Below are 17,271 nucleotides of genomic sequence, written 5' to 3'. Positions count from 1 at the left end.
TTATCTAAATAGAATTTAGTTCTGTGGGTGGTTCTCATATTTTAGCCACCTAAAACTTCATACTTGTATGATGAGGCAGGATAGCAAATGAAGGGCTAATATAATAAATACTACATGTATATTTAGTTGATCTCTTTCTAGGCTTAATATTACAATTTTCTGAACAAGGAAACTCTACATGAAATTAAAAATAATACATGAATTGCTATTGTTTTTGTTATAAAATGAGAGTATATGAAATTATAAATTAATAGCACTTATGTTTATAATTATTTGGTTGTTTACTGATGTTTTTGTGGTTGTTTAGTCACTAAGTCATGTCCAACTCTTTTGCGACCCCATGGACTGTAGCCTGCCAGGCTCCTATGTCCATGGGATTCTCCAGGCAAGAATACTGGAGTGGGTTACCATTTCTTTTTCCAGGGGATCTTCCCGACTCAGGGATCAAACCTGAGTCTCCTGCATTGACAGGCAGGTTTTTTACCACTGTACCACTATGTAATTATTACTTTTTTGCATGAATACTAAATGAAAATGATTTTGCACCACTACTGTTTACATTTCAAACATTCCCACCATTCCCCATCTCCAAAATAAGAACACCAAAAGCTACCAAGTTCACTGTTGTTTTCACGATGTAGTGCTTCTGGACTTTTTAATGTAAACAAACATTCTTAATTTACAAATGTTCAGAGTAATATACAAATTTAGCTTTCTCCCTGGAATGGAAAACTTGCTTGGAAGTTATTTCCTTTTTTTTCTTTTTTTCTCTTTCAAGTGCTTCTTGTAGCACCACCTGCTAGATGTTTTTAGAGCGTGACAAAATGGCTGAACTGCTTTGGTGTCAGTATTGTCAAATCAGCCTTTATGAAATGTTTGGAGACCTTCCTTATATGCTAAATGAGGTCAAAAGATTATACCATCACAACAGATAAACCAGTGGGGAATTTTAGTCTGCCTTTAAAAATGATGTCACATGGCCTTTAAAAATCATGTGGGAGTTATCAAGTAAATAGATGAGCATTAGTGAGGCTGCCCAGTTAAATTTAATGTTTTCATAGTTTGCGTACATTTTATGTAATTGTAAATATAGTTATTTTTCCTTTGGCCACATATTTTTTTTTATTTTTCTTGAAACAATAGAAACAATGACCCTTGTGAAAAATACTTAAACTGTTACTATGTAATTGAGATTGCTGTTTAATCTTTAACTAAATCAGAGATCATAAAACCTTTTTGTTTCACGGGAACATGACTGTTAAAATTTATTTTTAATTTAAACTATTAACTTAATTATTTTAGTTTAATAGCACTTTTGTGGAATAGTTTCATATGTAGATTTGATTATTATTTCTTTAGGAGGTTTAATTTGTTCTGCATTATTTTCATAGTCATCTCCACCCATACCATATTTTTCATTTGAAAATTGCAGTATTATCTGTGGTTCCACGAAATTCACAATCAGTATTTGTAATAGTGAAGACCTGCTGCTCTTCTTTGATAATTAAAATTGGTATGATATTGATTTTATTTTCTTATTATTGAAGCCGTCTGAAACCCAAATAACATATATTGTCATTTGGAAGAAAAAAATCAAAAAACACAATTCAAAAAGGCACCAAATTTCTAAGCATTGACTTGTATATGAATAACAGTTCACTGTCAAGTCCTTGATTTGCATGGCTGAACAAAATCACTAATTCATTCTTTAAATTAAGCCAGTATCCCAATTCATCATGATTTCTGAGGCATCATCTGTCATATTCATGTCAGTATCTCCATGGTAACCTTTGAGTTGAGCCAGACTCTACTTGGTCCTCATGCATGTGTATGTTACACTCCATACGTGTAGTTAGTAGTTTTGAAGATAAGCCTGATAATACTGATTGCATGGCATTTATCTCCATAGGTCAGTGGCTGCTTTGGCTATAATTTGACGTCGCCACATTAGCATTGACATTATAGAAGAATATTGACTTGTTCTTCATGTGTACTCTCACCAGTAGGTTATAGGTCTAGCACTCGAGAAAGCAAACCTTCAACATTAACCGTGCCAGAGCAGCAGAGAACAACTCATCATCGCTCACGGTCAGTGTCACCTCATCGCGGCGATGATCAGGGGAGGCCACGGTCACGTTTACCAAATGTGCCATTACAGAGGTAGGCTTTGAGAAGGGCTTTGCATCCTTGACGGGACTTTTTTTACGTTACGTGCGTGTGTGCTCAGTCCTGTCTGACTCGTTGAGGCCCCATGGACTGTAGCCCGCCAGGCTCCTCTGCCCATGGGATTTCCCAGGCAAGAAGATTGGAGTGAATTGCCATTTCCTCCTGCCAGGGATCTTCCTGACCTAGGGATTGAACCCACATCTCCTGCACATCCTACATTGGCAGGCAGATTCTTTACCACTGAACCACCTGGAAGCCCTGACAGCACATTTTTATTATAATAACATGCAATAACATTTTATTATAATAACATGCAGTTATTATAATAACTGCTAGGAGACTCTAAGGGCAATGAAAGAGTGGTGTGGTCAATCAGTTATTTTTCAGAATGCTGTGTAGGCAAAATGCCATCTTATTCATGACCTGACCTGTGCGACATTCTGCTCTCGAATTTCAAGACATCTCCCAGGGCATTGAAGAAGTTCATGTCACAAGCATGGTTTTTGAATAACTGTCTTCTATTCTCTTTGCTAGTTTGTATTTTTTCTCCCATTGGGAGAAATTGTAGGATAATAAATTAGCTTGGGCAGAGAAGTGGCAGAGAAAATAAGGTTAAAAGGCAGAATGTATTTTTAAGAAATTTGATGCTGTCTCTTTGAAACACTGTAAATGTTTGGAAAAGCATATAAACCATAAGGAATGTCCTTCTGTATTTCACCTAACCCTGAAATGCAGTTCTGAAATTTTAATTAAGTATGCAGATGAAAACCATGGTCCTTTTTGATAGTAGTTCAAAAGGAGATTGGGGAAATATAGCACAGGCAAAGCAACAACAGACAATAAATACCTTTAAAACAGGCATTTGGGGATATGGCCAGAGGTTTACAAGTCATGTCAGTTGTTTGCCAATTACTATCAGTTCTTTCCTGTCAGTCTCTCAGACTGCTTGGGGAAAATGTTACATTTTGATACATATAAATTTTTGTAATCATTTTAGGAGTTTAGATGAAATTCATCCAACAAGAAGATCACGTTCTCCAACCAGACACCGTGATGCCTCCCGAAGCCCAATTGATCAGAGAATCAGAGATGTGGACAGTCAGTGTTTATCAGAACAAGACAGGTATTTGTTCACATTATGATCTCAACATGATACATTTTCTTTGCCATGTTTTCATATATGATAGATATCTTAGCAGAGCACAAAAGACAGTAAAAGAATTCCATCTTTCAAAACCGAACTTCTCCCAAGGAATGACTTTTGAGATATTCTAATAGAAATGCACCTCTAGGAAATACGTGACTAACAGTATATTGTCATAAAATGTGCACTATTTTACAAAATCAGAATTTATGTTTAGCCAGATTTAAATATAGTTTGTTGTTGACTTACTTAACCTAAATTACAGAAGGGAGACTATATAAGCTACTTTTAAATATTTTATTTTTTGTGTATTGCAGTCTTAGGAATATTATTTGTATAATTGTGAAAGTATGTTTTTTCTGTAATAAAAAAGTACAGGTCATCTGAAAGACTGTTACTTTCACAGTATCTGTGAGAACTTCAATAGTAATTATTTTTAGTATACCTACTTTTCATAAAATGTGGTAACCTAAAATGTCTATAAAGTACAAAATGTTGAAATGGACTCTTTCTTCTATGGATGTGTACATAAACTTAGTTCTGCATTTATTTATGAACAAGGTACTTCCTGTTACTTACAGTTACTGAAAATCAGCGTTCTGGTTCCATTGGTCTACATTTCCACAGACCTGCTCCTCTGGCCAGCCCTCTTCATGTAGGATGTGCTTGACCACAAGCTCAGGGTCTGATTTAGTTGTTAGAATCCCCAGCTGGTTGGATAGTGTCTTCTGGCTTTTTGAAGTGGAGAGGTTTTTAGGGAGGGGTAGGAAGGGAGAGTGGTACTCAGTAGCTAATATTTTGCTGTGTAATCAAGGACACAGAACTCACAGATAGCCTTTCAGCTCCGTAATTGTCACTCTGCCATGGAGGGCGTGGGGCCAAGACCTTCAGGACGGGGTGATGGAACTTACTGGGACTTAACACTGCTCCCCAGAGTAGGGTTCCTGGCTACTCAGGGTGGACTGAAGTCAGTTGAGGGTCCCTTTGTTGACAGTCACCAGGGCCACTGTGAATTTATGTGAAGGAGGAGGTAAAAAAGGACTTCCAGACCAGGGCATTCAGTGGAGTGAAATTAATTTGAGTGCAGAAAAAGTATCAACTGTAAGATAAACATTTCTAATCAAGTATGTTCCTAGTCAGAAAATGAGAAACAGAAAATGAGCTGTTGCATTTTAGTGGCTGTAAAAGCTGAGAAAACTCACGCTTTGAGTTGCTAAAAAGAAATGAAAGGATCTAGGGTTCCCATTAGAAGCAGAAAAGCCAGATTTATAGGGCTTTTAAAAGCTATTAAAATAACCAAGTGTCCAGAATTGGAAATAGATTTCTGTGTCTTACATGGGAAGGGATCTGTTTAAGCTTTTTCTTGATACTCTATAGAATCATTTTGAAATTGCATAGCAAATCAGCAACAGCTAGGACTTTGACCATGATTGCACTTTATTGTTTAAATTTTTAAAAATACTGTCATGTTTATTTTTGTTTGAACTCTCAAGCAAATATGCTAGTGCAGACAATCTGGTTTCTTCCCTTTTCCTGTTGTCATCGGCATACCATTGGCACAACCCATGTCATCTAATGCCTCATGACTTATCTGTCTCACTCGCCACCCATCCTGTCTGTACAGTGAGCTTCTCATGCTTCCCAGAGCAAAACGAGGACGAAGTGCAGAATGCCTACACACCGCCAGGTAAATACAGGGGTTCGGTGGAGTGACTGTGTGTGATGACTCTCTCCATGCTACTCTGCTTCCGTCTCCCCCTCAGCGGTATGATTACAAACGCGTAAAATTAATTCACCCAGCATTCAAAATTGGTTCTGTCTTATATGGAGGTTGTGGAAAAGGTTCCAATATATTTGAATTCTGATCCAGGCAGACTGCTTTTCTGTTTGTAGATTCAAAATCCAGAGGCTAATGAGCTTCTCTGCAGAACTGTTTACACATTCCCAAAACCAAGGAACCGATTTCTGCAATTAAAACTCGGTAACCTCGCTGTGAGGGGTCCCCGGACCTGCCACATACACCCATCAAGTCACAGAAGTCTGATCTGCTGTGCGTGGCAGTGTTACTGTTTACATCATTATAAGTTTGCTTTGTTTTAGCCTTTTTTAAAATTTTTGTCTGTTTCATATTCTATTGTTGTTTTCTTTGATTTTAATAAAATCTTGACCGTTTTCATTTTTAGTAGCTGAGCTTCAGTTCCTATCTTGATAAAAGTGAGGATATTTGACATGTAAGCTTCCAGGCCCTCCAGTCCTTCATGCCCCCACCAGTTCAGAAGTGCTACGCTACAAATGTTCTCATGAAAGCACATAAGAGTGTGAAGGCTTTTTAAAGATGAGAACAAAAGGGGGCATAATACTGTCCTCTAAATTGGAACCTAGAGCTTATTTTCATCTCATTACATCTTAGATCTCATGTCCCAGCTAAATCGTCTTACAGATTACTTACAGGACAATCTGTGCATATTTATTGTCAGTATGGAGTTAATAGAAGGGAAAGAAGTAGTAATGCAGTACAGCAAACAAGCCAAAACACAGATAAACTCTTTCAAATATTGTGGCCAATAAAGAGTAAGTAGGAGAGAGAATGAAAGGGCTGTACCTGGAGAGCCTGCCAGTGCACACGCAGGTTTATTGTGTCTTTGAAGGCATGGGCTCCTGCTGAGGTAGTGAACTTGGTCCCTACTGTGACCATGGTAAGCACATGTGCTTACCACAAATAAGTGCTTAACACAAATAAGCCCTAACGTTTTACACGTATAAAACTTGCCTCAAAATAAAAACGGTTTTGTGTGCAATGCTACAGGGAAAAATGAGGAACGTCAGTTCTGCTTCCAAACTGGAGAAATCAGGTAAAATCATAACTACTATAAAAATCAACTCAGATTCTTTATAACGCTAAAGTTTCCAGCTTTAGTATTAGTTGTCCTGACAAACAATTTAATAGGAATGATTTCTTTACCGATTCAGAAAGTTTTCTCATATTCCTGTTGACATGACTCCAACCATAAAACAAAAGCAAAAAACAGCCTTCATGTTTATTAGGCACCAAAGTGTGGGTATTTTTAACACTCTTACACCAATAATATACATAGAATTACTAAATATATTGTTTTTCTTTCCCTCATGTTTCATTTCTCAAGGTAAAAATATCATAATATGCACAATAAAATAAACTAGTAGTTTCATCATTGTGTAAAATTTTATCATCAAGATACAGCCTGTCATATTCACTTAGGACTTTTAAAAATAAAACCTGTGTATTTACTATTTTCAGTAAACAAGGAAAGTTACATTCATTGACTACAAAGAACTGCGCTAATTAATTAATATATTTTTTCTCATCATCCTGACAAAGTTGTATCACATTAATATTATTATCTTCATTTCCCAGTTGAGGAAAGAAGCTAAGACAGTTTTGTTTGATGTGTAACTTAGCAAGGATTCAAAATCAGCTCTATTTGAAGTTTTCCACTAAACTAGTTTTTTTTTTTCCCCAAAAAAATTTGACAAGGAGTTAGTCTTGCACAAAGTTCAACCAGTTTAAGAGTTTGCAAGTCAAACATATTTTGAAAACTTTACAAATTAAAATCAGTGCCTAGATTTTATATGAAAAGCTGTGTGCTACCGATATCTGTCCCATATTGTTTAATTCATCCCCTCCTATTATTGTCATATCAAGTAATCTTTTCATAGAACATTTCCTGAGGAAGTCATGTGGTACAGAAAATGCTGTGGCTTCCTTACTGTGTCCTAGTTACTTGTACCTGATATTTCATTTAATGCTGTGGCTTCCTTACTGTGTCCTAGTTACTTGTACCTGTTATTTCATTTAATGCTCACAGACAGCGTCCCCATTAAAGATTATTTCTCCCGTGATACAGACGTAGAAGAAGGCTGGATGATTTGACTTGAATCACCCAGGTTCACAGTCAGTAAATGGCAAAATCAACGTGGACCTTCATTCTGTAAACTGTGCTATTTTTCATTTTTTCCATTCTCTTCCGACCCCAATTAGAGTGTACTCCTCCCAAATCATTTTTGAACCAATTGCTTAGAAAAGTTATATGGCAACCTGTTTCGTAAGATAGTTGCCTTAGGATTAGGAGTTGAGAAGAAGATTCTCTTGTTTGTGATGTAGGCTGAATCGTTTGCTTCAGTTTAAGTGTCCTTAATTGATGCTTGAAGATGGTACTTTAATACATCTTAAACCAACGTTTTAAGAGATTTCTTGATTCAACCATTAGTATAAAGATGAATAAACTGGGGGAGGGGGTGTTGATATTTAATATGTCCTAAGCAAATGTTTAATCCATTATCAACTTATCAAACTTTAATGTAAGCCAAATGGACAATATATTTTCATAATTGATAGTTAAATTTGTAGAAATATTATTAAATTTAAATTATCAAAAAAATAATTGACTGGGACTCATTTGTCCTATAGACAGACAGAAGCCCTCATAGGTTTTAAGTGAATTCAAATGATATTGGGTCTCATTTTGGCCATTTTTTCTGCCAAATCAGAATTAATATTCTGATTGCAGCTAATATCCATCTCACCCAGTTTCCAGTGATTGTTACCTGTTGCTGGGTTTGTATCCAAAAGCTGATAAGTGGAAAGGACTTGCCCCACTGTAGTCATCTCCTAATCTTCCCCCCTCTACTGCCTGGTCAGTACCATGGCCAGCCTTTTCCCTGAAATACTAGTTAGCATTTTCCTTCTTTTTAGAATATTAACTTTTATTCATATTAATTCCCAAGTTTCATGAATTATTTGGTTAGTGCTTTTAACTATGAGTTGTTATTTCCAAAGAAGTAGGTATAATATTAAATCAGAAGTTAAATAGTAAATTTCATGCCTGTTATTAGATAGAATATAGTTCACAGATCTTTTTCAAATTAAGGCTTTTGAACTATAATTTAGAGTATCTTAATTATGCACACAGATGTCTGTAATTCCATATTTAATAGTTCGATTCCTACCTTCAAATAATCAAGGTGGTTCTTCTGAGAAAAACAAAAGATTCATCTTTTTAGCTTTCTAGGCCTCTTACTTATTTCATATTCTAATAAAACTCACTTCATATATATTTTTCTGTTTCCTGCGTGTCTCCATTGCCACGTTCCAGACATCTTGTTAGACACTATAAAACATTACCGCCTAAGATGCCCTTATTAGAGACCTGTTCTCACTGGGATATTTACAGGTAAGAGTCCTAACAGTGAGTCTCAGTTATAAACTAATCCCTATCTCCAGACTACTAAAAATAGCAATTTATATTCTAATAAAGCACTAGCATTTCCTCTTAAAATTAATTATATACAGAGAAACACTAATGATTTCTAAAAATAACTTTAAGGGAGGGAAGAGGGGGGTAAACTGGGAGACTGGGACTGACAAATAAAATGCTATATATCAACACTACTGTATTTAAAATAGATAACTAATAAGGCCCTACTGTGTAGCACAGGGAACTCAACTCAATACTCTGTAATAACCTATATGGGAAAAGAATCTAATAAAGAGTGAATATACATACATATATATATATTTATAAAACTGATTCACTTTGCTGTACAGCAGAAACTAACCCAACAGTGTATAAAAACTAATAAAAATTAATTGAAAATAAAAATAAGATCATTTTAATTATAAAACTTATGCTAGAATACTTCTCTAAATGAAATCTACATACTCAAATGTCAGATTGCTAGTCATTCTCACCTTTTTTTTTTTGCTGTTACTTGCTGATTTTAATTATGAGAATTAATTTATTTTATTTTATTTTTGGATAATTTTACTTTGTGGAGCTCAATTCTGCCTGCACGTACAAAAACCAAAACCCTTGACCATGAATACTTTCACTCGAGAGCACTGAGGTTTACTGATGAGATTCTGGTTGGGTAAGGACGTCTGGACGTCATACCTTCCACCTCCCCTGTCTAGTGTTTGATCCAGAGTAGCTGAGTTGTGAAATTTTCCTCCTCTGCTGTCCTTCATTTTGTTTTGGTGTGGCATCTGTCCTTGGTAACGGAGTGTTAGGCATTTCGTTTCAGTGCTTTCTGTATCCAGTTTTTTCATGAGTAGGTGTGACTTAGTCTTTTTTTTTTTTTTTCAGTCTGAGACCCTTTTAAAAATTATGCAAAGCAATTCAAGCATAATATTTGTTTAGTGTCACTTTCTAAACAAAATTGTGCATGGCCATCCTGTCGGTGCTCACCCTTATGAGCGCGGCGCACTGGTTCTGCACTTGGTGTACAGGGCAGGACTGGATGGTTTCCGCTCTAACTGGTCTTCCTCTCTCTGTTCTCTCTGTCTCCCTCCTCCGCCCTGGATGCAATGCGCTGGCACTAGTGACCTGCAGCCCTCCCTTGACAGGGCGAGGAGTGCTAGTACCAACTGCTTGAGACCAGATGCTAGTTTGCATTCACCAGAACGAGAAAGGTATACAGTAAAGACTTTCTTAATCTCCTATCATTTTGTACAGTCACTTTTTTTCCCATCACCGTGTTTCGTGTCATGGAGCCTCACAGGTTGTTCATCCATGCTCACCTGCTGACTGTCGGCCTGTCCGCTGCCTCCTGTCCAGGTCCGTGTGGAGGTATATGTGTACGTGGGGAGCCCCCGGGCACACAGACACATATGTCCCTGCGTGTCGCTGCGAATGGCGTGCTGTGATCTGTCACTGCTTCTGGCTGCTGCCTTTCCCTTTTGTTGCCTTTCTGCAGTTTTCTTTACATCTACTCAGGGAGCCTTCGGTACGCTGATATGGTTATGGGGACAGGGAGTTATTTGAAGGAGAAAATCACTTGGTAGATCTGCTGATAAATAGTTCCTGTAGTTTTAACAACAATCTTCCGTAAACTCAAAACAAGAATCTTATTTAGATTGAGTACTTCCTTTGTGCATCTACATTCACTCTTTTAAATCAGCTTTCTCTTTGATATAGATGTTTTTATTAAATTCTGTTTTGACAACAAAATGTATGTTTATCATAGATTTCCTGATGCCTTACAAAAATAAATGCACATTATATACACACATACCTAATTTTGCTTCACACTTTTAAATCATCAATTAATAAGTATGATTTTAATTTAAAGGTATTCAGTGATCACATGTTAACCTGTCTCCTATGTGAGCAGCTAATTTTCTGGTGGAATTTTCTGTTCCAGTAAACTTGGTTATATTTGATAGTGTTCATTATAAATGTTATCTCTCTTCAATTAGAAGCCATTCACTGGAGATAAGAAACTACCTCATCACAAATCCTGAAAAAAAGTGTTTTATTATGCTAATGTAACCCACTTTTCCTCCTCTTTTGAGGCTATTTAAAGCTTTGCTTTAGCAATCTTATAGTCTGATTCTATTCATTTATGAAACATTTATTTATAGAAATGAATGATAAGTTCAGGTAGACATATTCATTTTTAGTGTCTTCATAAGATTATTCTAAAAAACATGCCTTATAATTTTGCATTATTTTGTATTTGCAAAATTTATAATAGAAAACAATGGAATCTGACTTATATTTTGTATTTTTTTTTACATTTGCAAGAGAAATTTTAGTTGAAATGACTATGGGGTCTTCTAAAAGCACAGTTGAAATTCTTTCATTTTCCTCATTTGTTTTATATTACCCTTCCCCAAGCAATTACAAGAGTGGCAAGAAAAATATTTTATATTATTTGCATATTATTATTTCCTTGAATGTTTTGGGTTGATGTTAAATCAAGGATAGAATGAGTCAGTGGACCCTGCTGATGACAAAACACCACCCAAACATCTTAAATATCATGTATTAGTTCTATCTAACAGAAGTACAATTTGAGTCACATGCATAATTTAAAATTTTCTGCTTGCCATCTTAAAGATGTGAAATTACTTGAATACTTTAGTATGTATCTGAACTGTTATCATTTTAACATACAATCAATTAAAAACTGCTAGTGAGATATTCTGCATTCCTTTTTTCACAGTGCTCTGTGGCCACTTGTGGCCACTACATTGGACAGTGACATGTTATTTGTTGAATCCTGTCTAGCACGTGTTCTCTTGTTGCACTAAAGCTATAGAATTCACAACCCCATATGCTGCTGAATTTAATCTCTCAGATAATACCCTTAGAACAGGCCAACCTGTAGGCAGATAATCCGGCCACAGTTATTTTACAGGTGATAGTGAAGTCTGAGTGCCCTCACTTGTGATATTTACTTTTTTTTTTTTTAATTTTTGATAGAAGAACATAAAATATGCTTGAGACTTATGTTCACTCTGTCTATTGCAAAAAAGAAAGAAATTTCCCATTAAGATGAAAAAGGGGCAAGAATTCAATCGGTATTACTAATGATCTTTAATTTACCGGGGTCAGTTTCTTGTCAAGAAGAAGCTAAAATGAGAAGAGTTTTCATCAGGAAGTTTGCAGACATTATAGATGCATTTTGGTGTGGAGGGTGCTGCTCCTGCATGCTCAGACCCCTGAACAGCTTCGAGATAGCAAAGAACAGGGCCAGCAGTGGGGGCTTTTCTACCTACTTAGGAGGCTTTCCTGAAGTTTCCTCACTAACCTTGAGAGCAGACGAAGTTCTGTGTTAGTACAAAGCATGAAATTGTTAAAGCTGAGTCAACACCCACCGCCACGTGTCACTAATGATTCCAAGATACAGGAGCAGCAGGCACAATTAGCATGTTCTTCTCCCGAACTACCCCAAAACCATCAGAACCACCTTGTCTTCCTTAGGAGAATGGTTTGGCCCAGGTTAAGAGATAAATTTCCATATAAGCCAATGGAAGCCCTGTTTTCAAAGGAGGTAATTTCCGTGTTTGAGCACCTCTGGTATGTATTCTGTGGATTGCACAACTAGAAAACATATATATTACCCTTAGTCCCATCCAGTCATGACCAGTAAGTCAAGAAATTTGAGGTTCATTTACAATGAAAGATAACCAGAAAGACTGGATATATCCAACTGAAGACGTCTAATAGAAATCTTTTCATCTTTTCTCTAGCAAATACTACTGCAGATTTACAAGGAGGTCCGGTCAAGGTCATTACTTTCCTTCCTCTGTGTCAAGGTCTGCTTGAGGTCATCAGTTCCCCCCTTGTCCCTGATCGCAAAGCAGTGAGTTACAGGTCTGCTCCTAGCCTTTCCTCTCCCAGATTTTCAAACAGAATGCTGCTTATGTATCCAGAAACACTGATTTTTAGAGCCACTGGAGAATGAGTCCTTTTCTCGGATGCTTTATCTTCTTCTCAGACCTTTTACGGAAACCATAGCCTTGCTAAAGTCCATCAGAGAGTAGTCTATACTTGCTACCTCCTTTTTGTACCTCTCAGAAGGTTCTGCAGTCCCACCACTGTGCTAAAACCTGGCCATGGGTTACCTTGGCCTCTACCGGCCCAGCAGCATTTTACATCTTACAGTCACTGCTGCCTCTAGAATCTTTCCTTTCTCAAGCGCCCTCTACAAATTCCCTAACGCCTCCATGTGAAGTCAGTCTCCTCTACAGGTTTCCTTCGCCCCTGTCTCCCTTTCAGCTTTCTTTTGTTGCTCACCCATCCCATCTCTGAAATTCAATGTCTATCAGAAGTGTCCGCACTAATACATATGAGGACCGCAGTCCACTGTAGCTGTTCAGGCCAGACCTTCCCCTGACAATGCCTAAGTTCCTTAGTAATTGGCAGACCCTGTGGGCATCAAATTCACCGTCTCCCTTCACACCCTTTGACAGCAAAGTGCTTTGTTTTCTGACATGTCCCTGTGCTTTGACAAATTCGACATCTAACCATCCACATAATCTGGAAATACTTCTCCTGCTCCTTTGTCTCATTGAATGAAACAGTAAATCCTATCAATTCTCCTTCAAGAATCTTCAAAACAGATCCTCCCCTTGATTATGCTAAAGTCCTCCTCCACTTCCCATGTCATTCTTGTCCCCTAAATTTCTCATAAGCTCTACTAAGCATTCTGTTAGTTTTTGTATGAAGTTGTCTTTGCATTGAAATTAAAATGTTCTTTTCCTTTTGTTGTTATTCTCATTTTTCAAAAGGGGGGGATCAAATAACCATATCTTCTGTAAAACTTCTCCTAACCTCCCTCCCTCACCCCCTCCCACTTCCCTTTCTCTGCCAAGCATAATAATCGATGATCTTTTCTGGATTCACATAGTATTACATACTTTCTATTTCACTTAGGCATATATTTTTTTCTTTTACTAGATTTTCCTCCTGGAGGGCAGGGATCATATCTGATTCGTCCTTGATGTCTGTTGTAATAGCATTATTATTATTATTATTATTACTTAGTAAATGCTCAGTTTGGGGAATTGAGGGCACTTAAAAAACACTCTCTATTTTCTGCTCCCAAGTCTGTGTCCAGTTGTGAACTAGACCCAGGAACTGCAAGGTGGAAGATCTAGTCATCACCATAAATACAGTGAACAAGGTCAGGAGCTAGACTTCAGGCCGTAAGCTTGCTGATGGCTTAACAAGATGCTGAACCATGAGGGCTTCTGCCATCTGAAGGCTGCTCTGTAGATTTGCTTGCTGTTGTGTCTGCTGTTTTGCAGTCAGACTGATTTGGAAAAGGAATGCAGAAAGGGCTAAGTCATCTGCACCTGATTCTTTAACACAAAGTCTCCCCTCCTCCCTCCTTGGGGTGGACAGACACCCAAGGCAGGACTTGAAAGAATTTCCTTCCACGTGAAAACACAGGAGGCCTAAGATAAGGAAGTTCCTGCCTAAAACTTAACAACTGTTAACTTGAATTGAAATAGATAAACCTTATTCCAAAATGTAAGTACCTATATTAATTTAAATTTTAGATAGTATCGGGGAAAATGTTTTAAAGAATTCCATGAATAATGGGAATAGACCATAAAAATAAATAAAATCAATTCTCTCCTCTGGTCAGGTTTGGTTTCTAATGTTGCAGAGCTTCACAGATAATCTTTATGTGTGCTACTTACGGAATGAAGGATTTGCATTTCCAGATGCTTTCTCTTTCAGGTAACTAAAGCAGCTTAGCCACGTTCTGCCAAGAGTTGTGTGCCACTGAAAGCTGTGTACATAGGCAAGCATAATACTAGTTACACATTTAAATACACGTGCATTTGGTTTAAGGTATATCCTTGGTGGGGAAAAGCCCCAACATAAGAACCATTTGATTGCTTACTGAGGACAGTCAGTTCTAAGTCCTTGTATTGCCTCACCACTATTGATATCTCAGTTTAGTTTCTCATTATTTCTTACCAGTATTACCCCCAAACCTCAAATCTTACCCTCTTCATTATCTACTTAAATATTTGCAAATATTTATTCATTATTTATTCTGTGCTGTGCATACCAAAACAAAGCCAAACAAAACTTTGTAGACCCTTATTTAGGGACCCCCTCTGCAGCCTGTTCCTTCAGTCCCACAGCCATCGGAGTGACCTTTGCCCCCCTGTTCTGAGCCCAGTGAAAAGGGTGAGTGAGCTCTCAGCAAGCAGACTTCCTGAATTAATGAGTTTAAAAGTATCTGAGATTAAAGCATTAATAATGTAACTTGCAGGCAAGATGATTTGGAAAGAGAAATCAAGAAGCAGCTGTTTTAGTTCAGATTGGCGATTAATGCCCCCAGCATAGCTGGCCATGTTCACTTCTAGCACAAAAATGGATGTGGAAGGTGTTTCATTCAGTAATAATGAATAAAGATTCTAACTTTGATCCTCTTTATCTGTGTGACAGGAGGAACAGAGAAATAAGTTGCACACATTTTAAAAACATATAAAACATTAGTATATTTAATGCTCAGAAATATGTATTATTAAAACTTAGGTAATAGCTGATCTTTGGGGAAAAAAATAGGTATAAGTTGATCCTGCTCTTATCATATCCAAGATAGAAGGGAAAAGCAAACCTTCTTTTATTGGGACTACATATCAGCATATTCAGAAGGACTTTGAGTGTACAGATATAAATATGTGATGCTAAATGTTTCTTCAGAATTTGCCTTTTAATAGCTTGCATTCACTGTGCCGTGTTTCTAAATGTACATCTCTCTTCTTCATGGCTTTCCTTGCATGTTTCATAATTATAGCATTTTCTTTAATTTTTGCATTTAAATAAACACAAGGACTGGAATTTTGCCTCAGAAAGCAAGGTTATTCATAATCCTGTCAAGTGAATACTACTTATTCCTTCAAAAATGTTTAAAGAAAATCATATTGACTCTATATTTGTATTTTCACAGAACACCTTAATTTTTCTCATGACTGAGTACAATTTCATGTAGAAAACACTATAGCTGTAATTCTTTTTAAAAACTTTAGAAATATTTTTCTTTATTGTGTCTGCAGAGCAAAAGTCAGTGAAAAGATATGTTTTCAAGCCTTCCAATTGAATTGACCAGCCATTTAAACCATTTAAAATACTTAAATCACTTGAATGCAAATTTAATTTCACAAACATGTAACACATTACAGAGGGCATGCCACATAATTTTGTCTTCTGCCCAAACTCTGCTATCGAGTATCTTTACTTGGTGCACCGATAGCTCACAGCCCTCCTTGAATCCATCCGAAGCTGAGAGATGATGAACAGGCTTCCCGGGGGTTCTCAGAGATGAGCACCTGCTGATCAAGTCTATCCTGGTCCTGTCTGTGGCCCTCTGCTGCTTTTGTGCAGATTGTCTGATACATCCAAGAAGCCAAGTTATCAACGGCAAAGAAAGATGGCTTTTAAAAGATACTAGGATTGGTCTTCTTTATATTGTTATAAAATCTTATGGTTAGATGAGTCTTAAACATCATTCAGTGATCCCCTGTTACATATGAGGAAGCCAGTATGCAGGGAAATTATCCTGCTTACAGTGTGCATATCTAATATATTAAAATTTCCAAAATTGGGCTGTTTAGTCCCTTACTGCCTTTTTTCAGTATTTGCCCAGATGTTTGTAATTTGTAGTTACACAGAGAGCATATCAAGATAGTTTAACAAAAAAAAAAACTAAGTTTTGAATGTTTATTTGACTGTTAATCATAAAAAATTAGTATTCTTCTAAATGCTGAAATAAGACAACAACTATGTAACTCACTGATAGATACTTTTGCAAGTTAAGATTAGCAGAATATTTTAAAGGTAATGCTCTTTTACTGTGGCATTTATCTGCATTTCCCATTTCTATACATCGGTGATTTTTGTTCAGAATATTTTAATTTCAATTATTAACCCTCAGTTTTCCCCAGGGAAGCTTGTTTAGACTTCACTAGTAGCATTTCCATGAGGTATTTCTTCATGTTAGTGTTTCTACACTAGAGAGTACATTTATTTCTTCTGCTTTGTATCAAATGCACATACCTCATCTTTGCCACTTTAATCCAGTAATTTCAAGACCTTGTATCAAGTAAGCATTGGTAGCTTCTTAAATCTATTTTATTCAGCATCTGCTAGATTCTTAAGCATGCATACTTATAAAGTTTTATATACATTTATGTAAAGTTATATACATACATATAGATGTGTGTCTATAGATATGCAAACACACACAAGCACATTGAAAAGACAAAAAAAAATACACTTAATATATTTCAGACATCTTCCCAAAGAAGTTTCTCTATTCACATATAAGCCTACCAGTGTTCTTTTCTTACGGTATTATCATTTATCTTTCCAAGGCTTGTAAAACTGAAGAACACGTTATGGAGCAAAAAGCCTGCACTTTGCCTTTCTGGGGTGCTTTTCCAGTCCTCTTGTTCCATATATTCTTTTACTTTAGGAGTTACTAAATGTCCTGTTTTTTCCTGTCTTGTTCACTGGGCAAACAGGGGTAGATGGTCCCCCTCCCTAGATAGGAGACGGCCTCCTAGCCCCAGGATTCAAATCCAGCATGCGTCTCCGGAGAATGACAGGTACTTCCTCCTCCCAGACAAGTGGCTTCCAGAGGCTGGCAGGGCACCCGGTGGAGGGTAGCCAGAC

At 37.0% G+C, this 17,271-nt stretch overlaps 1 protein-coding gene and 1 long non-coding RNA gene across 42 annotated transcripts in view; one reads left to right on the top strand and one right to left on the bottom strand.

Annotated features, from left to right (window-relative positions):
* The window catches only part of LOC145520246 (uncharacterized), a 39,020-nt gene extending 35,053 nt beyond the window's left edge, over positions 1-3,967 (bottom strand). Inside the window, exon 1 of the long non-coding RNA XR_014064337.1 lies at positions 3,890-3,967. This is a non-coding gene — a long non-coding RNA (uncharacterized LOC145520246). The remainder of the gene's footprint in view (positions 1-3,889) is intronic.
* RIMS1 (regulating synaptic membrane exocytosis 1) overlaps positions 1-17,271 on the top strand; it is a 599,905-nt gene that overhangs the window by 435,891 nt on the left and 146,743 nt on the right. For 9 of the 41 annotated variants that reach the window (XM_081526196.1, XM_081526181.1, XM_081526175.1 and 6 more), the window contains exons 12-15: positions 2,004-2,160; positions 3,164-3,289; positions 4,935-4,997; positions 9,669-9,758. In XM_081526196.1, the coding sequence (XP_081382322.1) occupies positions 2,004-2,160; positions 3,164-3,289; positions 4,935-4,997; positions 9,669-9,758 (436 nt within the window). Of the gene's footprint in view, positions 1-2,003; positions 2,161-3,163; positions 3,290-4,934; positions 4,998-8,442; positions 8,521-9,124; positions 9,218-9,668; positions 9,759-17,120; positions 17,205-17,271 lie in introns of all 41 variants that reach the window. The other 32 variants (XM_081526197.1, XM_081526183.1, XM_081526182.1 and 29 more) reach the window with 13 other exon arrangements.

Source organism: Giraffa tippelskirchi, chromosome 9 (assembly GCF_054371585.1).
Source record: "Giraffa tippelskirchi isolate mGirTip1 chromosome 9, T2T-mGirTip1v1.2.pri, whole genome shotgun sequence".
NCBI classification, from domain to species: Eukaryota; Metazoa; Chordata; class Mammalia; order Artiodactyla; family Giraffidae; genus Giraffa; species Giraffa tippelskirchi.
This window is presented reverse-complemented; position numbering and strand designations above follow the sequence as displayed.